The following is a 27,803-nucleotide window of genomic DNA, read 5'->3' as shown; positions in this document are numbered from 1 at the left end:
TAAAATTTCTGACGCGGATATGGTGATTGATCTTTCATTTTTGACGCAAGTTTTTAGAAACCCTAAAAGTTTATAGAAATAATCTCTTATTGTTTGTTTCATACAAGTTTTTAGAAACCCTAAAATTTGTGAATGATCTTTCATTTTTTGACGCAGATATGGTGAAAAGTAACAATACAACGAAGAAATCAAAGGGTGTGACTATCAAAGAACCAACTTCCACCAGAACTATATCAGAAAAGGAAAGACCTATAGCAGAAATTCTGGCTAGAAGAACTAGTCCAAGAAAGAAGAAGGTATGTAACTGAAAAAAAAATAATTTGTTATGTTCCTGGTAAATAAATAAATTTCTGGTAAATGTTTTTTATTCTTGAAAATATTTTGTTTTAGTGTGATTTGGATTTGTCTAGTGTTAATGGGAATAATATTTTGTACAGTAAATTGTTTTCTTCCTGGTAAATAATTTTGTTTACTGTAAAATGTTTTGTTCCTTGAAAATATTTTATTGTACTGAAATTATTTTGTTCCAAGTGATAGGGATTTGTCTAGTAGTAATGGGAAATTATGTTTTGTACAGTAAATTGTTTTGTTCCTGGTAAATAATTTTGTATACTGTCAAATGTTTTGTTCATGGTAAATATAAATTTTTCCTGAATTTTTTTGTTCCTGGTAAAGATGACCATGCATTTGAAGTGTTTGTTGTAATGTGTGACACAACTAAATTCCTGGTTGGTAAATTTTTTACAGGTCGAAACTACTGAGACCATTGAAGTAAAAGACCATGCAAAAGGCAAGAGAAAAGCTGCACCAGAAAGAGAAGAAAGAAGTAAAAAAAAGAAGGGAAAGAAATCAAAAACTGAAGTTGGAAGCTCAACAGGTGAACGGAAAAATAGACCACCCAACCTTGCAGCACTGTTGCCGAAGGCTAATAAGTATGCCCTTCGAAATACATGGAGACAATTGAAGACCACTTATCCAAAGATGTCGACTAGACAAAAAGAGTTGTTAGCCGCTACTCCATTCAAAAATTTGGTGATGGCTTTTGTTGAAGACAAAATAGATTGGGATAACATAAACAAACCCAACAAGGCTATCTTTGAAATTCTCTGCCTTTATTCTAGTTCGACAGAAAGGTTTACATTGGCGGGGAAAGAAATGCAAGTGAAACCTGAAGATGTGGTCCTAATTCTAGGTATGCCATTGTCAAGAGAGGTGAGAGAAATCTTCCCTAAAAATAGAGCACTAAAGCAGCCAGAAATAGATTTTTGTATGAAGTACTTCGGTGAGATCCCTGGTTCGGTATCATGCATACAAATATCCAATGCCCTGAGAATCGCTGTCAACGGAGAGGTAGATGACATGGATGTGATCAGGCTGATCATCATGTCTATTTCTGCAAATGTTTTATTTGCTCCGCTATCAGGTTACGCGGTTCCAGTGCGTATTCTATTCAACTTGCAATCAATGGAATCAATTCAAACTTTGTGTTGGCCAACAGCAGTGCACTCATACCTAATCGATCGAATCAATAAGTACCCCCAACGACCCACTGAAAGCTTCAGGGTGCCTTGTATTACTTCATGTGAGTATGTTTTTTATCATTTAAATTCAAACTTAACTTCATGTGTCTCATACTCTATGTTTTTTATAGTTGTGGTTTTGCGAGCATACTCTATGTTTTGATCGAGAAGAGAGGTTTATGGATGAGGTGCCTAGGATCGTGAGGTGGTCTTTGACGAATATAGATGATACATTTGACCAGAAGCTTGCAAATCTTACTGCAGAACAGGTATACATTTGATCAGTGTAATGGGAAATTGTTTTGTTCTGGTAAATAAAAACTGAACCTTTAAATTGTTTTGTTCTTGGTAAATAAAAATATTTCCTAGTAAATGTTTGGTTCCTGGTAAATAAATTCGTTTATTGTACATTAAATCGGGTTAGTGAATCATTTGTGTACCCACCAAATGATCAAGAAACAGAGTTGTTGTCAACCCCAAAGAACACAGAAGTGGTAGATGAATTGCTTCTCAAGATTGAACAGCTACAAAAAGAAAATGCTGAACTTCAAGCAAAACTGTTGGAAGCGTGCGAGGATAGGGATGATTCTTACAAAGCGTATTCAACACTCCTTCAAAGCTTGTTAGTTCCTGTAGAAGAATAGGTTAGAGGAGAAGATGGCCTGATCAAGGTTGCGGATAATGTGGAGGAGCTAAACGCACAGAGGCGTAAGGGAAAGAGTAAGATGGAAGATTCAAAAGATGGGGAGAAAGAGAAAGAAGAGAAATAGAAGAAAGAGGAGAAGGGGAAGACAGAGGAGAAAGAGAAAGACGAGAAAGATGAGGGGGAAAAGGGTGTAGAAAAAGATGATGATGAGGGAGAAGAAGATGATGAAGGAGAACAAAGTGAGGATGAGGGTATAGAAAAAGATGATGAGGAAGATGATGAGAAAGATGATGATGAGGAACAAGATGATGACAGTGACGAAGATGAGAAGGAGAAAGATGGAAGCGAGGATGGAAGTGGCAAAGAGGAGAAGGAGAAAGAGGAGAAAGATGAAAGGGAGGAAAAGAAAAATGATCAGAGTAAAAAGTATCAACTTAAAGACAGTGACGAAGATGATAGCGATGGCAAAGAAGATGGTAATGAAATAGTTTCTTTTTTATTTTATATTCTCAGGAAATATTATTCTTTTTCAGTTTTATTTTTTATTCTGAGAAACTATAAGAAGTATGCTAAATGATGAAGGCGATGAGGGAGAGGAAGCAAAGAAAGGCAAGCTGAATGATGAAGGCGATGCTGAGATGGATGATGAGGATGAGGTTCGAATCAATTTGTCAAGTGAGGAGCCAGGGTGGGTGGATGATACTATTGAAAAAGAGATGCCTTACAAGATAGGTAATGTTGGCAAATTATGTGGTGAAATAATTAAAGTTTCCGAGTTTGTTAAAACATTATTTTTCTGAATATACATTATTTGACAGAGAGTATGAAGGATATTACAAATGATTTCCCAAGTTTTGATCTTAACTTTGGGACGCAAATTATTGTATGGACTCCACCACCACAGCTGGACATGGAGAAGAAGGAAGATGAGGTTTGTAAAACAGCTGAAGAGAATTTCTCCGATATTGCAGAAATGGGGAGAGCATCGGTGGAACAAGTATCCAAAAACTTGGATCATGTTGGAACAAGTAGAAAAATAAAATCACCGCACGTCAGCCCCCCAAAACGAGTAGTATCGAAGACACACAAAGGGTCAATGACTAAGCCAACATCTCTTATCAAAAGGGTAAAGGATAATCCCAGAACACAAAAACAAACATCCAAAGCAGCAGCTGCCATTAAATTCCTTGTGATTGATGTAGAGTCGATAACAATGAAGAAACAAGTGAAAGAACCAATAAGTAACTGGAAAAAGGGAGGGTTATGGCCCTACGTCCAAGAGAAAGAAAAATCACTACTGCTAGAATTCATGACATACGGGTGGACAAGGTAAATAACTCAGTAACTGGTAAATAATTAAATGTCTGGTAAACAATTTGTGTAGTAAATGTATATCTTTCTGGAAAATAATTGTGTGGCTGGTGAAATGTATGTTACTTTGTACAGCCTCGAAGTGTGGAACAAGGACAAAGAACATTGCCTGAAAGCGAAAGATTTGGATGAACTTATGATGAATCTGGGATGTGACTTGCAAATCATAGACTGGTTTGAGGACCACCTGGCACAGGACGCCAGAGACGTGAACAAAGAAGTTATTTTCCTATCTTCATTGCTTTTTGTAAGTTTCCTTGTCAAACATATAATTAATTTTTAAATGGTGTTGAATAAATAGTAGTCTAAAATATATAACGATTTGCAGACCTTGATCAAACAAGAGCGGAGTCAGGCAAGTATTGAGGCCAATTTAAATCAGCGGCTGGAAGCGCAATACATCAAAGATCATACTACAACGTTGTGTGCGCCACTGAATACTCCGTACACAGATGACTCATTCGAGGGTCATCACTGGACTCTACTTGTCTATGAATTCGAAGAGAATGAATGGAAGCACTACAACTCTTTGCAGCGTGACACTAACCTGGCTAACCAATGCAACAATAATGCAAAGAAATTTGCATCGCAGCTGGCAAAAACATTGATAAAGATGAAGTGCACACGCAAACGAAGTGGGCCTTACGCTAAAGAAAGGATGACGAAAAAGATATCCTATGTAAAGGAGGTTGATTGCCCTCAGCAAGGGGATAGGTGAGTCTAAAATTTGCTTCCTTACTTTAGTAGTTATTAAGTTTCTTTAAACTCACTTTTTATTTTTGAATCAAACAGTCCAGACTGTGGCCTATACGTAATGCTCCAGTTGGAGGATATCTTCAACATAAGCAACCAGTCCAATTTGTCGGGTGCTGCTCGCAGCTTGAAACTTATGCAGGCAAAGCAAGAAGAAAGAGGGTAGAAGTAACATTCAAAATTTTGGATGAATCAAAGGAGGTATGGAGAAGGATGACAAATGAAGGGTCATAAATAGTTGTTTATGTGAAACTTATGGTTGTGTTTTTTAACTTTTACTAAGTACTGGAAAAAACTTGGAAATTTTTGTTATTGTGAAATTTTTTAAGTTTTACTAAGTACTGGAAAAAACTTATGGTTGTGAAACTTATGGTTGTGTTTATGTGAAACTTTTGTTAGTCAAAAATATGTTTGCACTGGAAAAAACTTGTTAATTTTCCATAAAAAAATACCGGGAAAACAAAAAAATTTCGGTAAATAAAAATATGTACTGGACATAACTTAGGAAAAAAATTTCTAAAATCCGGGAAAAATTAAACTTTCCGGTAAATAAAAAATGTACTGGACAATACTTAGAAATTTTTCCCAAAAAATCCCGGGACAAAAAAAAAACAATTTCTGGTAAATAAAAAAATGTACTAGACAAAACTTAGAAAAAATCCCGGAAAAAAAAACAATTTTCGGTACATAAAATAATTTACTGGACAAAACTTGGAAAAAAGTATTCTAAAATCCGGAAAAACTTAAACTATCCGTTAAATAATAATATGTACTCGACATAACTTAGAAAAAATATATTCTAAACCATGGGAGAACTTAAACTTTCCGATAAATAAAAAAATTTACTGGACAAAACTTAGAAATAAAGATCATATATCCAAGGAAACTTCAAATTTCTGGTAAATAAAATAATGTATTGGACAAAACTAAAAGTTCCATGTAATGCATTATGTTCAGGCACAATACACATTAACAAAATATAATATAATACATTAACTTCAAACACAAATACATTAAGTTCGACAAAAGATACAAAAAAATCAAAGCAGCACAAGGCTAAAATATGACTCTCTTCAAAAATTTGAAAAGCTCCAACACTGTAAATGCTTTTCAAAGTTGTAGAGTGCCCCTAGTTTTTGCTGCTGATATAAAAACGATTTCAATCACTAAATCGCTTCGTTGCACGAAGCACGGTTGTGATAAGAGAGCTTTTTACACATACCGCATATCCGTTGTCTCTTTTTAAAGTTTCCAGAACTTTCAACTCTTACAGAACGTGGTCTGCCCGGACGTTTCTTGGTTAAAGGAGGAAGTATCTTGCTGGCTTCCTCAAACGTTTTTGGTTGATCGAAAGATGGGACAGGATTTATGGAATGACTATAAGTCTTACAGTATGCATCCGTTGTAACAGCGGGATCAAAAAAGGATGATGAATCACCTCCATGCACTTTAATACACAATATGGCGTGCTCACAAGGGATACATTGGACTTGCCACTTACGACATGTGCATGTAAGAGCCCCAAGGTCCACAGAGTGACTCGGCATGGACATTACTTCATATACAAATTTACCTGATTGCATGCACTTCCAGCTACAGGCAACGTTGAATCTGGACTGCATTTTTTCGTTGACCTTAGGGCACAAGAAAGAGTCCCAAGTTGCCGACTTAGTTCTTCTTGCATTCATCATGTTCATAATTTTAATCCTCAACATATATAGCATTACGGTTATTGGAAGAACTCTCTCATCCCTTATCCACGAATTGAAGGATTCCGAGAGCGAAGAACATATTAAACCGTACCTTTTTCCTGAAAAGAAAACATCAGCCCAATGTTCCGGATTTACAGAGTGAAGAAATGCATCCACGACATTGCCACCCATGACTACGAGTTCAGAAGTGTACTTCTGAAAATCCGATATAGTAAGGGCTCTAGCCGCCTTAAACATGAGGGATTGGAAATAGTCTGACTTCTTCGCACCATTCTTTACACGTATATTCAAATTGTTTCGTAGATGCCAAACGCAGAATGAATGGTGCGTGGTTGGAAAAATGTTCGAAACTGCATTTATAATACCATTGTGCCTGTTCGACATAAAAGTCAAAGACTCACTAATATCAACCATTTTCGCCAAATTACAAAAAAATCAGGTCCAGTTTTGATCATTTTCTACATCAACGACAGCATAGGCGAGAACAAAAAAACCTGCAAAGTACATATTATTCGAATTAATTCGCAGTAGGAAGAACAGGAAATTAATTCATATTTCAGCCAAAATATTTAGGTTAAGAAACAACAAAAAAGCCAGTAAATAAAAATGTGTACCGGACGGAAAATATTAGTAAAATACTTACCATCATTGCCATTCTTCGCTACAGCTACAAGAATGCATCCATTGTATTTCGTTTTCGCAAAAGTACCATCAACAAATATCAATGGGTGGCAGTGCTTGAAACCTTGGATGCATGCTCCAAGAGCAAAAAATATTCGAACAAAACAGTGGGAATCTTTATCAACTTGAAGATCAATTACACTATTAGGGTTAGAACGTGATAGGGCATCAACATACCAGTTGAGTTTGGCATAAGAATCAGCTTCCTCCCCATAGGCCAAAGAAATACTCCTGTTTCGAGCCTTATATGAATAGTAGTAGCTGAGTTTAATTTCATAGTCTTTCTTGAAAGATGTGACAATATCTTTAGTACTTTTGGTCGGATTCTCCCTAATGTCATCGACGACTATTAATAAGCTAACAGTTTCGGTTGATAATCTTGGCTTATTCTCTGACATTATAAAGTCTTGACAAGTGTGCACAGGGTTGTAAGCTTTTAGAACAAACATTGACCTTGACTTCAGAGGAGCCACAGCGTGAATGGTCCAAGAACATTTTGGGGATTTTCATACGCAAGTAATACGATCAAGATCATTCTTCAAATAATTAAAATTGTACCCGTGCTTTATGGAATATCGTCCAAGTGCATTTCGAAAGGCGTTGGCGCCTCCAGGGAATTCCTGCCCCAAATGTGTAAACACCTCAGGCCAGCTAGCAGACCTTAGAGGTTCAGCTTTGACAATGGCAGTAGATGCATCCTCAACCGTGCTTTATGGAATATCGTCCAAGTGCATTTCGAAAGGCGTTGGCTTATTCTCTGACATTATAGAGTCTTGACAAGTGTGCACATGGTTGTAAGCTTTTAGAACAAACATTGACCTTGACTTCAGAGGAGCCACAGCGTGAATGGTCCAAGAACATTTTGGGGATTTGCATACGCAAGTAATACGATCAAGATCATTCTTCAAATAATTAAAATTGTACTCGTGCTTTATGGAATATCGTCCAAGTGCATTTCTTGAAAAATCCTGTGGGACACTGCACAAAACAAAACTATTTACTCACCATATTTTTGTTTTCGGATAAATCAGAACAATAAACTAAATATCAATACAAGAAAAACATATCATTGGCAGGAGAAAATTTAATTTAGGTAAGGAAACAGTTTTGTTTTCGGTAAACAAAAATATTTACTCACCATATTTTTGTTCACGGTAAACAGAAATATGTATTCATCAAAATTTTAAGTATTCATGTATACTGAACCAGTAAACTTTTTTATTTACCGTAAAATAAGGGATGGTTATCAGTACACAACAAATAACAATATGTAATGAATTCCACACATACTTATTAGACATTTGTTACTGGTTCATATCAATGGCACAGGTAAATTTATTTTTAGGTAAGGAAACAGTTTTGTTCTTAGTAAAGAAAAATATGTGCTCACCAGAGTTTGGATTCCGGTAAATAAAAATGTGTACTCACCAAATTATAATTTTAAGTCAAACAATACTGAAACAGTAAAGTTCAAATTAGTTCCAAACTTATTTATTAGATATTTGATTGTGGTTCATCATTTCAGATGATGTTGCAGCAGAAGTAGATGAAGTATAGCCGAAAAAATCACGCTCCAACCTGGATAGATAGAGAAAATAAAGAAGGCTATGAAACGATAATGTACAGAAAAGAAAAAAAAACTTTCAATATCCATTGTATACTGTTACAACTAAGTTGAAGTTTGTTTCACCAGAGAGGACGTCGTGCAACAATGTCCCCAGAAAGCATTCCTTTAATATCCATTGTATACTGTAGGGAAAAGAAAAAATAAAGAAGGTATGAAACGATAATGTACAGAAAAGAAAAAAAATCCTTTCACTTTGTCTGTCATTTTGGAATGTCCAAGTTGCAACATAGATTTAGATGAGTAGTTGTTCATTTACAAATGGCGTTATCATCTTCCTTAAAAGAACAAATGGAATATTCAGCTTCCTTAAATTCTATCATTGAAGACAAATGGGATTTGCTCATTTAAGAGGCATTACCTGAAAAAGTTGGAAGATAAGAACAGATTCTGGTTGGAAGATATTAAGACAGTCGGTGGTATAAATAGGTTGGAATAGGGGTGGGAATCGGTCCGGACGGGCGGGAAACGGACACTAACTCAACCGGTCCGGGCAGAACGGACACGAGCCCTAAGTGTCCACTCGGACATCCGGACAAAACGGGCGGACATTTCGGATTTTTCTCCAACAAAGTACCCGTCCGTGACCGTTTTGATAGTCGGGCAAACCGGGTATCGGTCGGGCGGACACCGGATCACTAATGAACAAATAAAGAAACTTTTATTCGAAATTTAAAATGTTTAGTCGCTAAATACAACTTTCTAAAACTCCCACTTTACAATTCTAAAAAGTAAATGAATTCAAAATCGCAAGATAAGCATTGAGATTTCTCATAGATTATGATCGGTTTCTATGCTTCTTCTCATGAATTACGACCGGTTTATTGTGGATTCTCGGGTTATTGATGAGATACTGAGATTTTGGAGGAGATAGAGACTAGAGAAGTAGAACGACGAAGACAAAATTAAGAAAAGTGATTTCTAGGGTTATTTATTTTTACTCTTGAAATCTAATGGTTGTAGCTAACTCTACAAATCTAAAGGCTTAATATCAATCATATAGGCGGGCAGATATAACGGGTAGGATAAACGGACGGGTGTGGACGGGTTCGGTCGGGCGGACGATATAAGCGGGCGAACTCGGTCGGACCACCGAGTAAAGACCTATGCCCGCGTCCGTCCGCTTAAGATCCTTCGGTCGGGCGGGTACGGACCGATTCGGGCATCGGACGGTCACCCCTAGGTTGGAAGATGAAATTTAAAAATTTTTGAAAGATTTTGAAAGTGAATACAGAAAGAGCGGGATCCCAAAAATTTCGCCAAAAATTTTGACAAAATGGGCGGAAAACTCAGGGAAAATGGAGAGAATTTAGAGAGAGAAAGAAAAGGAAAGAAGGAAGGAGAAGGTTGGCGCGAAATGGGAGGGAATGATGTGATTGGCTGCAACGGAATGGACGGATATTTAATGATCCCTCAAAAATCGTGGGAGATAGGAGCTGGGTCAAGTCGAGGGGGAAGAAAGGAAGAAAAAAAAAAGGAAAAAAAATATTTTCCCTGACATTAGAACCTGCACCGAATTTTTTGGCAAGTTAGGATTTTTTTCGTTTTACCCCCCAATTTTTGGACCCTTAGCTCAAAAATCCTTTTTTTAAAGATTTGTACTGGATCTTGTACAACTCTCTACTTTTTGTGTGATTTTTGTTTTTATTTTAACAAATCTCACTTTATTTTAGTTTGGTACTGTTTTTTTAGTAATTTCTTTGTTAAAAAGTTGATTTTTTTTTTTTTTACGCAGAGATAATCCATTTTCTCATCGTGTTGTTGGTTTTGATTGGTTCTAGTTTGGATGGTATTGTGATGATGATGATTCAAATCTTCTTCTTTTCTCTCTATAAAAAACGATCTTTTTTTTTTTGAAACTCTGAAAACCAAATGTTTGTTGGGGGAGGAGTGTACACTATCCTTTTTTACACATTTTTATCTCAGTTTCTATTTGGAATTTGAATCGCACCCCATCAGCTGCTTAAACATAAACAAAAACAAGATGGAGAGTCTAGGCCAACACATTTGGAAGGCGAAAACCAACATTCACAAGTCCAGCCGTACCGACCCAATCCAATGAAAGAGCATTGACAAATTCTGTATTGTGCTGTAAGATCTTTGAAGTTTATCAAATCCCATTTTCCTCATTTAGCAAATATTGAAGCTATTTCGCCAACCAGATGTGATATTGTAGTGAGTATCTAATCAAACTGATCATTTTACTGACCAATACTCTAGATACAAAAATACTCTTTTAAAAAAACCCCGACTTACTAGATGTGGAGGGTTAGCTGGCCTTTCTTTTACATGGACAGATTATATATAAATGTAAGTTTTGGTTTGAGTCCACGTTTTTATCGAACTGTCATTCAAAAATATGTTTATCAGAGTAAAAAACAACTATATATACTAAAATGTTTCAGAAAGGAAAAAATATACGTCCATATGATTGGCAGAGATAATAATCACAGTCACAAATACATGAGATAGACAATTGAGTAATTAAAACAGGAGCAAGACGAAACTTACAACTTATAGGTAATATATACTATCTTGCTTCATGTGGTCTAACTTCTAACCACAACCGAGTCACTGACCTAGAAATATAGAACCTCACTGAACGAATGCTCATCTTAGAATTACAAGTCAAGAGCAACTAATTGATCAATCAGCTCCATTCGGATATAAAACAAGGGATCAATATACTACGAACAGCCATGAATCTATCTTCAATGGTAAACTGGCAAGAAGAAAAAAATTGTTCATGTTATAGCATAATTATTCAAACCAGTTTAGTATCGAAATGTCTAAGAATTGAAGCACTTAAGTCATTAGTACTATCATGCTTCAACAAACTACATATAACAATTGTAAATGACGACCCAACAGTGTGAAAACTATCCCGAGTAAAAAAGGGAACATATTTGACGACTCAATAATTAGATTTTATCACGTAAACAATTTAATAACTAATGCAAGTTATAAACTTCATTTTCCTGGGAACTCTAAGTATTACCTCGACATTTGCAGAAGTTCACATCCTTTGCCCTCAAAACAATATCAAAACTGAGTGCGCTCTTGCTGAGATGATAGTGATATAGCCCAGAATCCTACTATTTGCCTCTACATATCCAGCATTTCATCTACCAGAAGCTTCGCCACATTGCTCACCACTGAACACGAAAAAATAAATAACTTCTCAAGAACCATTATTCCATCATTGCCGTAACCTGCAAATAGTAAGATATCGACAAATTGATATATTGTACCCCTTCTGTGAAACTAAAAAAGTGTTTAGGACCGTACACACCAAATGAGCTACTACCATTATCGAAAAATGCAGAAGCAATACAACTAAAAGGATAAGTAGTAGTTATAAATGAAATAACAAACTGAACAACATACCTAACTTGCTTAGACAGAGGTGAAATACGGATACTAACTCTTCCTGTTGTGTAGACTTCACACCTATATTCTATGATGACCAATCAACTCTTTTGGGATACCGGACCTTCATCTCGGATTTTATCTAAAAACTAATTAGTGTTTCTTCTATTATGTCTTAAATGACTAAACAATTCGGGATGATAAAACATATGATTTTGGTATTATTAATAGGAAACGAAAGGAAAACATATGATTTTATCCAACTTACGAGGACTGGAGGTAACTTGCCAAGCCCTAATCAACTAAGTGTTGTAATTTACTAATTTGATGAGGATGTTGCACCCTAGGCCCCTAAGACTACTTTATTTTGTTATCTGGGTCTTTCGACACCCACTAGCAAAAGAACGGTATTAACTTGTGTCATCCATCTATCTTGTGCCTCTATCGTGTGCAAAGATATAGTAAATAATTTGGAGGCTACATTTGGTGCTAGAGGGAAGTCTAGACAGCATTGGAAGAAGGTGATGAACTCCTACAACCATCCTAGTTGATCGGCGATGAAGGAAGCAACTGTTTGTCCTCTTCTAAATCTAGTCGTCAATGGACAATGCAAGGTCTCTGAAAACCAGTTTTGTGATTCATGTGGGTCTTTGGCAGGATATCCGTAGATAATTTTACCACTCACCAAGATCCAGATAACTTTATGACTGGGGAAGTCAGTTTTGTTAAGTTAAGCGGCAGCTTGGATATATAAAAGTAGGAAATATGAAGCAGTAACAAATTTACCATGAAAACATGCATCTCAATGTAAAATGTTGTTATTAAAAGAGTAACTAAATGAATGCCTAAGTGGATGAAATAAATACTATAACGTTGAATAACACGAACAACGAAAATAGTATTACTGCTTTATGCATATTTCTTTATTTGGAAGTAAAATAAATCAGAAAAACAAAAAAAATTATTTCTCAAGTAAGAATACATGCTCACATTCAGCAGTAGCCCAGTCAGGAAAAACATTACAATATACACAATCCCTCCGAGTGCCTCTGCCGGACGTCAATATCTTTTACCGTTTGCTGACCATTCTCACTTTGAAACTAAGGTCATCTGCACCAAATCATGGGGACATCACAAAGGAGGATAATTAAACAATGAGAACCAAATATTCACTAAGTTAATTCATCACAAACGTCGAATACCATTCCAAACAAATGCACTTTATTCACTAATAACCATCATTTTGCAACTAAAGATATTTAAAGTGTGATTCTATCTGCACGGCTCGGTACACCTGCATTGCGGCACAAGTTTTGGAGGACATGCTCCAATCAACGATTAATTTTCCAACATAACAAAATAAACCCCATGCATTATGTAAACGTAGTCTTGTTTTTTTAGTACTAGATTTTTGGTTTCTAGAACTCACTAATCTTTTCCAAGTCACTTAGGGTTTCTTAAATCACATCGTATATTTAAACAGAAAAACGTAAGATAATATCTTCCTACACTATCTTTGATTAACTGGTATATTTCCCACCTAGATTATTGGAATATTTTCCATTTCGGACTCAACTGACATGTCAGTTTCCATTTCCCTTTGTATATATTTCCAGCTTAAATAATTGAGATAACCAAAGTTTTGATGAACAGTCTGTTCAAAATAAAATTTGGACTAAGATTCTGAACACTATTTTGGTAGAAAGAACTAAAATATAAACTGCCAGTAAATAATTGAAACTCTGAAGTAGATACCATAGATAATGGAGAATAATCAAAAATCTAATATAGATCTAGAGAGACAGAAAATATTGGCTTGACAGAGTAACAAATTAATAAGCTTTTAGTATTACCTTTTTGTTTCATACAAGAATAGAATCTGAATTTCCCTACTTTAAAAGAAGAGGGCATATATAAGTTGGTGTTGGATTGTAGGCTTGCACTTGAATCGTAGTATTTTTAGCCCCGCGAGTCAGTGCAAACATGGGGGGTTTATCCGTAAATAGGAGTCGTAGTTGTATTCGTACATAATTCTGGAAGTCCAAGATAAGATTGAAGTCTTGAATTGAAAATTCAAATAGTAAATTGTTGGGGTGTCATTTCAATAGCAGAATTTTTAGCCCCCGAATCAGTGCAAAAATGGAGGGTTTATCCCTTAAATGGGAGTCACAATTGTATTTTTAGCCCCACGAACCATGCAATACTGGAGGGTTTATCCCGTAAATTGGAGTCACAATTGTATTCATACTGAATTCTGGAAGTCTAAGATAAGATTCAAATAGTAAATAGTCATGGTTTCAACATCAATCTCTGTAATATCTTTCGTGATGCAATGCCCACAATTGTTCTTAGTAGAACCACGCAGTTGCATGTCTATGACTATACCAAAGTTCAACGGAAAACGATGACCAAACAGAAAATTAAAGACTTATAAGTTATAAGTAAACCAACTGTAGTCACTGTTCTTAAAAACTAGTATTGTTTAACTGCACGGAAAGAAACTCACTGATGATTCAAATCAGAGGTAGTGACATATGCTTCTTACACAGATCTCCAACTATTATGGGCGGAGATGTCTGGCCTACATGAAAGCATCTGTCTAGCCGCATGGCCTGCAGGAACTCCTACGAAGAGATTAGTCAGAGCTCCCAATCAGATTTAAATGCTGAAATGTTTACATGGCTACACAAATAAGAGAGACTAAAGATCACTTGGCATTGGAGCTCCAGAGGCTTGAGGATTCTGCATATGATGCTGGAAACCTATATTATTGTTTACTGATCTTTCAATTGGTTGCTGAAAAAATCCTGTAATAACGAGATCCATTATTGAGATTTTGAGGAAACACGTACAATTAAGCTTTACTCTTTTGGTAGGGATTTCCAAATTATACAACAAATTTGGGTAAAAGTTACTACCACTTAGCATCAACATACAGTTGCAACCAAGGAATGAAATGTTGGTTTCGGCAGTCGGTCTAAAAGTGGAAACATTTCGGTCTGTTAGGAAATTTTACAAAGGGCTAATCTGTAATAAACTGTTAATAGAGGGTTAATATGCAGTAAAACAGTTACATTTGGTGCTAAATTGAATTGTTTAATGAAAATAACACCCACAAAATAGTCATCTGTTAGTTTAGGGGGATAAAATAAACCGAACATCAAACTTGATGTACCTGCTTAGTAACAACAGAAAGTCTCTCCCTAGTAAACCCTAATTTCTCAGATATACGTCAAGAGAAACCCCTCTTGCTCTCAAATTAGGGAATAAATCTCTTAAATAAATCCATTGAAGAAATTTGAAGAAATCCATTGAAGAAAAGTAACAGAGAAATCTCTTGAATAATCTAACACGAAGGTACGAGTCTATGATCAAATTAGGGAAAAAATCTTTTGAATAATCCACCATTGTTTCGAATCTTTCGAATATATCGAAATTTCGTGCAGATTTCGACCAAAATATGACAAGAAATTTATGTAAGCTTAGATTTCGTGTCGGTAATGTGAAATACCAATTTTTTTTGAAATTTCACTCCTTGGTTGCAACCACCATTAATCAAAATGTATCAGATGCTTAGTGATATTTTACCTACAATATGATAATACAAATGCTGTAACGGATGCAACTTTAATGCATAGTTGGAATTTGAGTCCCACAAATAAGATGTAAACGCCCTATTAATCTATTTGTCTTTCCAACTCATCCATGCCTAGCATTACAATATATTTGTTGGCCCGATCATACAAAATCCGCACAATCAAGCAAACAATACATAGTTCAGTATTCCATATTTTGAGGTGTTGAGTGTCACATGCGTGGTTTTCCACAATTAAAATATTCTTTCTATAGAGGGCAGCAACATACCTTCAGGAACAAAAGGTGGTCCAGAACAAGTAGGATTCCTCACACCACCTACCCAAGCATCATGCTGATTTGCTGGATTCCCATCACTTGAAGGTATACTCCTTTGTTCATCAACAAGATGTGGCCTCTGGCCATTGGGAATGGATGGCAGTGGGTAAAGACGGGGGTGATGTTGCTGCTCAAGGTGTTGAGCAGTTGGAATTGGATATGAGAAGTTACTAGGTGGGGTTTGTGTAGTAGGGCCATGATGGAGAGGTCTCTGTGCAAAAGGTGTATTAGTTGGTTGAAATTGGTTTGGGGGTTGAGACACTTGGGGAATTGGATACATGTCATTTTGTGCAAGTTCAAAAGGCCTTGAAGAATTAAACCCGGAAGTATCTTGTAGGCAGCATGGACCAGTTGGAACACGGCCATGGGGAGGAATAACTCCATCTGCTCGGAGAAGATGATTACCCTACACAGACAGAGTAGCTGCAGTAACTAAAACATACATGAAAATGGAAGAAAACCCAAAAACAAATATACTTACACTGGGAGCTACACAATATTCTCGAGATGGAGGTTGCTGATAAGGAAGTGGCGGCGAGAAAGAATGTTGAGGTGGAACTGATGGTCGATGTGGCATTGATGGATGAGGCTGCACCGATGGTTGAGGTGGTATTGGCGATTGCAGCAGCATTGACCGATGAGAGACTAAGGGTTCATAGGAAATTGTCGGTTGGGGTGGACGTGACGGTGGAAGTGCTAATGATGAGGAAGGAACTGGACTTGGTTGAGATAGTGGAGGCAGCTGCGATGGCATTGGTGGTAGAGGCGGAGGTGGAGACTGCGAGAATGATGGTGGTGGAGGTGGTGGCGGGGGTGGTGAAGGTGGTAATGGTGGAGGTGGAGGTGGGGAATCTAAAGGCATTGGTGGGGAACCCAATGGTACAGGAGGAAAGACAGCTTGATGATCTGAAGCTGTAGTCGTACTATCTTGATTCAGCGGACAAGATTCTAAATTTAAACTATTTTGACTGGCGAATCTATCATTCTTAGGAAAATCTGAAACATCTTCCATTTCAAGCTCACCATCAACGTCCTCTAAAATAAGATGGCGCTTATCGCTTGGACTAACTGCCCCTTGTTCTGGTCCTTCAGAAATACAGGCAGCTCCCGAAGGTATCTCCTCACCAACCTCCTTGTCTATACTGCTACAAAAATCATCTTCGTCCTCAAATACACACGATGATATAAACCCCGGCAACTGAAATGTTGCATTGCTGCAAAGGCACAGACAAATGTATCAAGAAATGCTACTTACCCAGCTGCATAAAGCCAGTTATAGAAATGGTCTACTAGGTACATCGGCAAATGCCCTCAAACGGAGGATCCTCTAACTTAGATGTGCAAAATGTCCCTAACTTCATAAATCAGAAAATTAAATACTTTTACATGATGAAAATATAGAGATAATCCATTAAGAGGAGCACTTAAAGAATTGTAGATTAATTTCAGGAGGAAATCACTAGCTAGTGCAGCATTGACTATGAGTGGCCGGAAAAGCTAAAAGCGGTTAAAAAATAACCTCAAAGAATGCTTCTTATGTAAACTACGTAAAAACTGAGAAGACTTGAGAGTGGATGGAGCAACAGAGAAGATATTTCCGAGTCATTTTGATCAAGCATTCTGGCTATCAACAGATGGACCTCCTAGAAGAAATTGACTTTAAAGTAATGCGACCTCCCTAGGTTCAACGGTTGCGAACTTGCAATGTCTAAATATTACTGCATGGGCCTAGGATGACTCTCGAGTCTTAACCACATGAAAACCAACCTTAAATCCGGGCACTAAAATAGCAAATCAATAACATGTGATTCAGCACAGACATCATTAAGTAACGATGGTATCAGTAAAACTTGGTCTTGTACGCTCAGAGAAGCATGAACTCCTTTCCAATATACTCAGATAGAGGACAGAGCAAGAATCATATTCCGACAATGCAATAAAGAGGACGAGGGTAACTCCACACACAATTGTCAGAGAAAAATCGTACCTTCCGTACTCATCAACGAGCATCCCTTCCATGTCTCTAATTGGATCATCTAATGCACGCTCAGCTCGAGATGGATGTCTACGGGAAACACCAATCCCCATATCTCCATCTGAAATTCCAAAATCATCCATGCAACGTCGAAGAACAGATTCAGGTAAGATTTTCCTCTCAAGCCATAACCGTAGAACCTGGGAAAGGATTTTGTTGGCTTATCCGCATTGAAATAAAGGAATTCCCTGAGAATTACAAACTAAACTACCTTAAGACATTGGCGGCGATTCTCGCGGGAACCTGCTGGAACTGCAGCACCTAATAACCTTGGCAGCCCTGCTTGTACTGCAGGAATGTATGACGCCGCGGCAATTCCTAGAGTTTAAGGAAGAAGAAAAACATATTTCAGTAGGATTTACCTAACTATCAACTTTATAAGGATTATGGTGTCGAACACCTTATCTGCTTAACAAGAGTAATCATAACTAAGCATTTGTGAGGAAGAGGGAATACAAGGAGTAATCACATAGGTTTGTAGCAGATATATAAACTATTCCTTCGCTAAAAAAGATATAATGAGAATCCCCTCACTACAAGTCCAAAAAACATGTTACCAATTAAATTAAGGGAAAAGTTAAAGCAAACACAACTACTGCAGGCTACGCCACCTTCTCATACCTTTCTGACCATGAGAACACTGCGTGATAGAATCTACAAGAAAAAACAGGTCAACTCTACGATGATAACTGGGTTCAGTCTCTAACTTTCGGATGAGAAGTTCCACAACCTGCACGTAGTAAACGACTTTAGAGCTCACGTACCTCAAAAAGCATCATCAATAGCAGAAGAAAATGCCAACTTATTATCTCCATTGGTATGTGTGTATGCCCAAATAGTAAATCTATCATCTCCATTAGAACATACATACATTAATATATTCGTGTGTGTGTGTGTGTTCATACTGTGATTTTATATCCTAGATTACTTTTCGAATTGAATAACTGAGATTTAAGTTCAGCTTATTGTTGTCATGCCGCGAAATTCTGAACTTTATCAATGCTGAATTGCTGATAAAATTGAGAAGCTACTTTTGTTCTACCTATTCATCATGCTTCCTTTCCGACTCCTGAATTTTTAAAGGAGCTCGAGTTTTAGTTTTCATAAAAATCACTTTGATGCCTGACACTTTTCATTGAGTTTCCAAAACCTAAAGCTGATAAACTTTCTGCTAAATATATTGAATAAACTTCCTTAACCGTACAAACAGGGCATAATTTTGTGTCAGATGCAACCAAAGAAACCAAGAAGAATCTTATATGACTCCCTTTATTATCAGGTTTCTACAAAAATTAATCCAAGGGAAGTATGATATTTGTACACATAGTTGACAAAAATGAAATACCAATTAAAATCTACAACTCAGAACACTTTTAACATGAAAGGAGATGAATGAAGAAATAGAGGAGAAGAGTAGGAATGAAGGAGAGAAGAAGAAAAGCATTAAAAAAGTATAAGAGCAGTCCCTGGAACGCAATAAAGAGCTTAGAGCAATGGGAAAGTCTCAACTTCCCAAAGACAGGAAGATCCTTTGTCATTGGAGCATATTACATACTTGGGCTAGAACAAGCACAACATTGTGTATATAATTAGTTTAGGTGAACATTTTCCTCTGGGCTGCATCTCTGGCAAAGATTCCCACCATGGACATGTTGAGGAATAGAGGAAACACCAGCCCTAACATATGTGCTTTTGCACAAGAGCTAAGAGGAATCAGCTTCTCATTTGTTACTTCACTGCGAGGTAGCCCGTTCAGTTTGGAATAATTTTCTCTCTAGCCTGGAGGTAACCTGGGTTCTCCCTTTCTCTATCAAGGACACTATCCTGGCTTGGAAAGGTATCAAAGGGATAAAGAATACGAAGCACATTTTGGAGCTTATTCCTAAGGCAGTGGTATGGGCGTTACAGAAGGCCAGGAATGACGGCATTTTCAAAGGGAATAACCTAAGTAAGGAAAACATCTTGTTCTCTTCCAAATGCTTCTTCTACGGTTCTACCTTTGGAATAGGAAGCTACAGTGGACTAAGCATCTGTCTACTGTCTGTCCATCTATATTTTTATGTAATTTTTTTTGTCTTCTTGCCTTCTTCCATTGGGGAGGTTAAGGCTGCTATGTGGTACGTACATCTTTCTACCTCATTCTTTATTAATTCACAGTTTTCAAACAAGTAAAGTAACTAATTTTCTTTTTTGGAAACGTAAATAACTAGTATGGTTAATCAAACATTTAAATATATATGCACAAGCCAATAAGTATTAGTCAAGTACAAACTCCGGAAAAAGAAACTTATATCCATAACCTAAAAGGCTACAACAGTAACCATCATTTGAAATTACCGATTAAGCGGACTCTACCGCATCTACGACAAAAATCTACATGGTCTATATCATCTGTGTATGTGAAGTACAGATGATAAATATTTACAACTCATAAGTACAAACCATAACTTTGTCCAAACGGCAACTACCACCAACCTACCAGTGCAAGATTACTAGAAGAGCTAGTGCATGAACTGGCAATAAAATAGAAGTTAATTTGTCATATGTGAATATTGGAGTTGGTGGTATGTTGAAGTTTCAAGAAACAACCAACTGCATTATCAGATAGAATAATACAAATTCCAACATATTGTTTTCTACGGTAGACAAATATACTGTGAACGTGTGAAAGGAAGAAATTTAGGCAGATCTAACCGGCCTCCAAACTAACCAATAATGGCTGTTGGTACTTGGAAATTGGAATTTTAATAAGCCTAAACAAGAGTCTGACTCATTGGCATTGCTTCAAACTAGAGAGAGGGCAAGGATCGTAGAATCATTCCTAAGAACACCTGGTGGTGGAAAAAGAGAAGACAGTAGAAGGTAAATTATCCTAAGAGTCATTCCTATTTCTTGTGAATCATTCATAAGAACATAAAGATAAAGTGGTAGCATTTCCATGAACTTGAGTTCACAATTCTAGCAATATAGGTGCTCCCTGAGCAAATTAAGCGAACAGTTTATCGGAATATAGGAGAAGGTAAATTATCGGACTGCTACAAAACTTTTACTATACCAACCTCGCTAGCAATGCCATACTTGGCACAATCAATAGCTTGACGAGTTGCGCGACCAATGCTTTCCTTAGTCCTTGACAGTGTTTCTATCATTCCTTCGAACGCATCCCGAGCAACAGCTGCCTCAGTACCACCACTTAATGACCTGCCAGGTACTCGGTTACCTGAACTAACTCTACCCTCCTCAAATTCTTCAGGAGCCAGATGTGAAGTGAGCTGCTGGCAATTAGATGATGGAGAACCCAAAGTTGTCTGAGCATGGCCATGGTATCCATCTGCATCAGGTTGCGCAATAACACTAGAGGCAACTGCCAACACAGGAAGAGGGCTTCTCTCGCGAACCACAGGACCGGAAGAAAGAAAATAAGGAATGAGATTATCATGAGAAAAAGGTCGCAATTTAGCTTGTCTCCTTTTTGCCTGAGCTGCAGCAATAAGATTTTTCATTGGGGTAAAAGAATTTTCAAATTTTGAATCTATCGTGAAACTGGTGGGTTTATCCTCCATAGCATATTCCAATCTGCACTTTAACCATTAAACCGTTCAAACGTAAATATGAAAACTATAAGTAAAAAAAGTATTTATAAAAGGTCAGTACATTCGCATACCTATCCCCAAGCAAAAAAGCATTCTCAGCGACTTCATTTGTCCGCAAGTTAGCCCTGGGAGTGATTCCTGAATTTTCTGTTGAGACTATAGATCTGTATTTAGGAGTTCCCACTCGTTTAGAAGAACGTTTGGTGGTATCAGAAGCCTGACCTGACCCTTTGCTTGACCTTATCTGTACATTAATTGAATTGACAGAAGCAGATGCTTTAACTTGAGGCTTGCTAGCCCTATGCTCTAGTGACTTGGTGACAGCAACCCCAATGGAATTTTTAGGTGAAAGCCGAGAAAGCTTCTCTTCCTTTGGACTCAGTTTTGGGGTGACTAAGTTTTCTGGTCTTGGCCTCTTATCTTCAGAGTCATTTGCATTTGGTAAGAAAGAATTAGTCATTAGTTTGGTAGGTAACACCACAGCCTCAGGAAGCTGGTTATTGGGCACTAAATCAGATAATTCGACTTTTACATCTCCAGGAATATGTTTGTTGGGCTTAACATGAATTGGAGTTCTTTGCTCTTCATCATTATCATCATCATCAAACCAAAGAAGTGCCCTCCGCCTCGATTTAACTTGAACAGCAGGAGCTCTATCCACGCCAGAGCGGCTTTCCCTTATCCGAACTCCAGCTTGAACAGCACATTCAGACATCACCTCCGATTCCCAGCCACGGCGCTTTGAAAGGGATAAAACAGCCTCATCATTTGATACATTGGTCCCAACATTACTCTTTGCAGTTCTTGATGTTGAATGCTTTTCAGCTTTTTTACCTGATGGGGGAATTTTACTGTCAAGATGCTGCTTAGTTCCCTTAGTAACAAGGATGCCAGCACATGTAGGATCCTTCTTTCTCCTATCGATAATGAATCTCTTATCAGCATCAGCATGAACATGTTTTGATTTTTTGGCAGCACGTGGGTCCTCACTAGCATCCGACTCATGCTTTCTATCTTTAGAATTAGTTTTTCTTTTACCATGGTCTCCAGACGCCAAGAAATTTTCATTGTTTTCCTCAGAATTGGGTTTTATGTGCTTGCCGATGTCATGAGCACCAGAAGAAATATTTGTTCCAACTACTTGTTTCTTAGCTTTGACCATGTTTTTATCTTTCTTCTTATTGGAGACATATTCACGAGTATTAATTGTGTCAGAAGATGTTCCCTTTAAGCTGTTGCAAGGATTCAAATGTTTTCCAGATTCAGCAAGATCCTGATCAATATCAGAGTGCCCTTTCTCTGAAGATGCTGAGGTAAAATGTGGTTTCTTGTGAACATCCACCGAAACATCACCTTTCCATTTTTTAATGGTTGAAACTTTCTTTGGATCGTTGCCATCTACAGTTGTCTTCTGGCGATCACCAACACGTTTGGCACAAATTGCCATTGCCAGAGGTGGAGAATCATTCTTTCCCTCAGTTGCAAAGCCACTGGAGGAATCCCCTTCTTTGTCAGACATATGCGCGCTTGTTCCACAGCTCAGTTTTTCAGAATTGTCATCTGCCTTACTGAGTAGAAGGTCGTTCCGCTTTCCATCTTCAACTATACAACCAGATTCATTCCGAAGATGGGATGCATTAAATATCAATTTCACATCCTGCTTCTGCGAAAGTGAGCCATCATCAGATGTGTTATTTGTTTCTGTAACAACTAACACCGGAGAGTGTCGTTCTGCTTTACCAGAAATGTTTGTCTCATACTGGCAGGTACTTTTATCATCCCTGTGTGACAACTCCGCAGACCCAGACCCTTCCTCGTGCAAATCCTCTTTACTCAAACTTTCCTTGTTCCCAACCATCAGAACCTGACCTTTTAAATCAACATCTCCACTCTCAACTGGGGGACCCGGATCACTTTTACAGTGTTCTGACTTTATTTGTTCTTCAAAAGCTTCAGATATCTCCTTCACAGCACGGGCAAAATCACTAATCGTACTACCTTTCGCAATCTTACCTTGAACACGAGCTAACAATTTACGCATAGTTTCATTCGTAAACGCTTGTATGTCAGAAGGGGCTATGAATGCACTGTACGCGAACAAAACAAAGAGCGCATTAAAATAGAATGAGTTCATGTCCTAGGTCCGCATAAACTTCACATTAATGATTCTCTTTACAAGTTCAACTTTTAGAACAAGTAGATGCTTAAAATGGACTACAAGCGGCCAACAGATCAAGAGTCAAATCTCGTTACTTAAATAAAGAGGAAAACAATGACGAAGGTTAGTTCTTAGGGTAAGCATTAGGAGAACAAGCTGAAACCCTAAAAGACAGAAGTTTCGGAGCGAGTTGTTCAACAAAAAGTAAAGAATACAAGAACATGAAATCAAATTCAACAGAAAGACTAACTATAAGCTAATAAGACATTTACAACGTCCTTATGGTTACCCATTTTGAACAATGAACATATAGAAGCGTAAGTTGGTAAGTGCATTCATAATTTGCAAAAGTGTCTCCGAAGATCTCAAATAGATTATGAGAATGCATAAACATATGATTTGGGCTCAGGTAAGGAGATAACTGTCACAATAATAAGATTTATAAGGAATAAAATATGGCCTATATTAACAAGAAAACACCAAAGAATAAAATTAAAGGGAAAGAGTAGAGCCTACAGCCACAATCTTAGAAATGAATGTGTGGCGGCTATGTTGGAAAAGTCGGCAAGGGAGACTAGTCGGCGGACTTGGGACTAGGCATAGTCGCTACTAGTCGTATTTACACGGGACTAGTCGTAGAATATAAATATATAATTATATATAGGTATAAATATAAGTATTTGGTCTTAATGAAGTATAAACACTAAAAATTCATCCCTAAGAAGCACACATATAATTATCAACAAGTTCTACAACATTAATGAAGTATAAAACACTAACAACTAACATTTATTTGAGTTTATAGAGAAAAATAGTAGAATATGGGTTCTAAAAAGAAATGGTAAAAAAAGATTGAGAAGATAGAGAAACTTGGAATCTTGTTTGGAGAGCAAGAAAACTTCAAAATTACTTCAATCTGGTTATAATGATATTTGGAGGGGAGAGGAAGGGTGAAAAGCCGAATGAGCAAATCCTAAACCACCTTTGTCGATTTGAGCAAAAGAAAAAAAGGCTCAGCTAAATAATCCCGACTGGCCCGACTAGTCGACTTGGTCCTAGTCGGACCAAGTAGGGGATTTACTCGGAATTCCACGGGACTAGGGTTTTGGCTCCTAGTCGAGTCGGCAAGATGGGGACTGAGGAGTAGTCGGGGTGTACTCGGGGATTAATCCCGACTTTTTCTTCATAGTATGGCGGTATACCACTAACTGCTATTAACTGTTACGGTGCCAGCCTCCCTATTTTAGCCAAAGGAAACTACTCTACTAGCGTCCTTTTTCTGATAATATATGTCTATTGAATGCTTTAGAGTGTTTCAGGTCATTCTCAAAATAAGGCAGCTTTGAAATTCTCACAATGGGATTCTGGGAATTCCTTGTTGGAATAATGAAGGCATACCATCTCTATCAAAACCATATTAGTTTCAACAATGTCAGTTTACAGGATCTAGTCCTACACAAGGTTTCATACTGTGAACCGAAGAGGATGTACAAATCTAATTTTAGGTTTACCAAGTAATTTGGGGTCTTCAATTGGCTACAGAGAAAATGTACCCGTAAAAAAAAAAAGAAGTTCTGAAAAAATCTTAACAGATATCACATGTGTAGTTTCATAGTTCATAAGCGTGGAAATCAACACAAGATACAAGACCAATTTCGTAATCCATAGTACGCTAGTATTAATCGAGTCACATCATAGGGTAAACTAAGACAATATGTGATAATATCAACACTTTTTATTTTGGTAATACTTTGATCAAATTAAAAGAAAAAAAAACTGATGTACAAGAAGGGTGCGGTCCTATTAAAGGTGGACTGTAACTTTTGCAGACAAAAGTTTGCCAAAAACAGAAAAACAAAGATTACAGTGTTTTAATCAAAGGCATGTACAGTGAGGTCAAGGAAAGATAAATTCTTAGCCCACGATAGTTGTTTACTCCAGTGAGATATAGATGATATCAATGATTGTAACCCCGACAAACGATAGAATGTTGTTCATGCTTGGTTTAATTTATTTATCCTAATAAAACAAGTTCATTTCAAAATAAAGTTTTTTGGACATTCGACCAACATACACGAGGGACAAGATAGATAAATATACTCACATTTCGCCAGTACCAAAGAAATTAACAAAGTACTTCCTAGGGTCTGGAACTCGCTCCCAGTCTTCAGGGCGGCTTATCTGCATCATTAGATATGCAATAAAAAAATTCAGAACCGGATACTGCAAACCTAGTTATATAACAAATACTTGGAATTAGGTGGCCATAAAACATAAAATCCAACAAGAAAACTTCCTAATATTACAACTTATATAGACAAATCCCCGATAAACCAACAGTTCGAATCAAAAGGGTAAATGTAAAAGTTAAAAACAATTCTTACTAGCAACCCAATTCAACCAAAACCCTAGTATTGCAATCTGTCAATCAGACCTCAGTGCTCTAACTTAATACAGTTTGGGAACTAAATGTTTCTGAAAGTTAAGTTTCCAAACCAGATTGAGAAAACCCCATTAACACATTAAGAAGATTAGTAAATTAATATATAATTTTTTTTTACCACCATTAATGTCTAAAAAACAAATCATCATTCTCCATGTGAGTAGTGAAGCATCATCATAAGAATAAAAGGGTAACAAGAAGATAAAGAAACCCTATAAAAGCATAATAACCCCACCTTGGCTGGCCATGCAGGGAAACCTTTGACTTTAGCAAGAACAAGATCCCCCAAACTGAACAATTTTTTTGCTTTTGATCGGTTAGCTCCCCTTTTACGCCCCGGAGCCATGGCGATAGAAACCCTAACTCCAACTTCTTGGTTTGGTCGTAAAACCAATGAAAGGAGAAACAAGTATGAATCTAACAATCAATAAGACTGAAACAAACTCTTCTCATATATCTTTTCGGATGAATAGGAGTAGGGAGAAATGGGGCGTCCAGGATGAAGATAATAAGAAGAAGAACCAGTGTTTAGCAATACCTTCGATCGTTTAGAGAGAGAGAGAGAGAGGTTGTTCGTGAGGGGGTTAAGAGCAGAGTTTTAAAGTAAGAATCAACAACTAAGAAATTGTGATTTTAGAGAGAGAGAGAGAGAGAGAGAGAGAGAGAGAGAGTAAGAAATTGGGTACTGTGGAAAATAGAGTAAAAAATTGTGGTTTTGAGCTGACTCGGTGAGAAGAGGGGTCAAGGTGACAATCTACCACCAGCTAGGGCCTAGGGGTGGGAATCGGGCGGGTTCGGTCGGGCTTGGATTTTTTGTGCACGGGTTCGGGCGGATCGAGTTCTATGAGGTTGTGTCCAATCGGCCCTATAGGGCGGATCGGTCCGGACACATAAGCACTATTTAGTGCCCGCGGCCCGGTGTTACTTGAGAACCCGATCGGGATCTAATGGGTTCGGACGGACGGGTTTCGGATTTTTCAATAAGAAATAATTTAGAGTTTTTATTTTATTTTTCAGATATCAAAAAGAATTTTTGAGCGTATAGACCCAAAAACGGGTCTTAATCATAGTTTTAGTCTTCTCTAATCCCGTAAAGGGTTTAAAAACCAAAATATTAAGTTAAGTTGATTTCTAGTCTATTTGTATCCATCTCGAGAGAAAACACAAATCCCTAGAATGCAACATTAATTTTAATACCTAAACTAACCTTCCTAATATATAAAAACAGATTTACCTTCAAAATCCCTAAATATCTTTTTCCATTTTTATCTCCCACCTTCTCTCTCCAATCACGTTTCTAACTAAAGTAACTTCTATCTTCATTATCTTCAGTAACCGAAACTGTTTATTTTCTCTCGCTAAATCTGAATCATCTGATAATCCTCCATTAATATCAAAATCTTGTTTCATCTTCATTAAAGCAGCTGTAAACACCTTCATCGTTCATCAGGATAAACTACATTTTCAGAAGTCTTTGTTCGTACCATTAATAAGATTTAATATTGCTTTTCAGATATTCAAACAGATTCTCTCTCTCTCTAAAGTTAAACATATATGATTGTGATTTTGATCTCAAAGATTTGATTACTATTTCATTAACATACTCGATTTGCTGTTTATTTTCTCTCTCTAAGATATTCATAACTGTTTATAATCTTGATGTTTAATCCTTCTTTACTGATTCCTTCAAATCGATTATGTTTTGTTTTCATCCGATTATTATATCATTTTTCATTAGATTTAGGTTTAAGCTTATTGATTTTCTGATATTTCTTCACCTCAGATCTTTGATTTCGTACAATTTTATGAACCAGGTGTTATTCCGTAAGTTTATCATAACAGAGTATACAATATAGGTAATTTACAGTAAATTTTCATACTTTCTAATACATTACGCAAACATCTTCCGAACCATGTTTTTATAAGAGAATGTAAAATAAGCGTAATTTGTTATACATTATATATAATTTATAATAAATTCTAAAA

General features: G+C 37.0%; 5 protein-coding genes across 12 annotated transcripts; 2 read left to right on the top strand and 3 right to left on the bottom strand.

The window, feature by feature from the left end:
• Positions 1–158: 158 nt before the first annotated feature.
• On the top strand, positions 159–1,787 carry LOC147548466 (uncharacterized). The gene is made up of 2 exons (XM_086672460.1): positions 159–296; positions 748–1,787. Exons 1-2 carry the CDS (start codon positions 159–161, stop codon positions 1,681–1,683), a joined length of 1,074 nt encoding a protein of 357 aa, XP_086528586.1. The 3' UTR covers positions 1,684–1,787.
• Positions 1,788–1,944: 157 nt separating this feature from the next.
• Positions 1,945–4,696, top strand: LOC147548465 (uncharacterized). Its single transcript, XM_086672459.1, has 7 exons — positions 1,945–2,642; positions 2,749–2,898; positions 2,985–3,495; positions 3,613–3,784; positions 3,866–4,251; positions 4,330–4,572; positions 4,630–4,696. Exons 2-6 carry the CDS (start codon positions 2,805–2,807, stop codon positions 4,454–4,456), a joined length of 1,290 nt encoding a protein of 429 aa, XP_086528585.1. The 5' UTR covers positions 1,945–2,642; positions 2,749–2,804; the 3' UTR covers positions 4,457–4,572; positions 4,630–4,696.
• A 760-nt stretch (positions 4,697–5,456) lies between these two features.
• Positions 5,457–6,416, bottom strand: LOC147548464 (uncharacterized). The gene has a single exon (XM_086668054.1). The coding sequence runs from the start codon at positions 6,414–6,416 to the stop codon at positions 5,457–5,459; it is 960 nt and encodes a 319-aa protein (XP_086524180.1).
• A 21-nt stretch (positions 6,417–6,437) lies between these two features.
• Positions 6,438–7,081, bottom strand: LOC147548463 (uncharacterized). The gene is made up of 2 exons (XM_086668053.1): positions 6,646–7,081; positions 6,438–6,496 (listed from the first exon to the last, which is right to left on the bottom strand). The coding sequence occupies exons 1-2, from the start codon at positions 7,079–7,081 to the stop codon at positions 6,438–6,440; spliced, it is 495 nt and encodes a 164-aa protein (XP_086524179.1).
• A 3,625-nt stretch (positions 7,082–10,706) lies between these two features.
• Positions 10,707–26,653, bottom strand: LOC147548462 (ENHANCER OF AG-4 protein 2-like). Of its 8 annotated transcripts, none has more exons than XM_086666114.1 (14): positions 26,053–26,653; positions 25,479–25,555; positions 21,288–23,303; positions 20,683–21,199; positions 18,245–18,353; positions 17,835–17,941; positions 17,576–17,763; positions 16,070–16,802; positions 15,541–15,994; positions 14,388–14,483; positions 14,183–14,300; positions 12,667–12,786; positions 11,306–11,519; positions 10,707–11,029 (listed from the first exon to the last, which is right to left on the bottom strand). In XM_086666114.1, exons 1-11 carry the CDS (start codon positions 26,161–26,163, stop codon positions 14,218–14,220), a joined length of 4,491 nt encoding a protein of 1,496 aa, XP_086522240.1. In that variant the 5' UTR covers positions 26,164–26,653; the 3' UTR covers positions 10,707–11,029; positions 11,306–11,519; positions 12,667–12,786; positions 14,183–14,217. The 8 variants fall into 8 exon arrangements, with proteins under 8 accessions (XP_086522240.1, XP_086522242.1, XP_086522241.1 ...); XM_086666116.1 differs by having other exon boundaries at positions 11,306–11,462; XM_086666115.1 differs by having other exon boundaries at positions 14,222–14,300.
• Between the last annotated feature and the right edge of the window lie 1,150 nt (positions 26,654–27,803).

This window comes from Eschscholzia californica, unplaced genomic scaffold (genome assembly GCF_041429995.1).
Source record: "Eschscholzia californica isolate CP2 unplaced genomic scaffold, dmEscCali1.0.p SCAF_3, whole genome shotgun sequence".
Taxonomy (NCBI): Eukaryota; Viridiplantae; Streptophyta; class Magnoliopsida; order Ranunculales; family Papaveraceae; genus Eschscholzia; species Eschscholzia californica.
The sequence above is the reverse complement of the archived record's forward strand: the minus strand, read 5'-3'. Positions and strand labels throughout refer to the sequence as shown.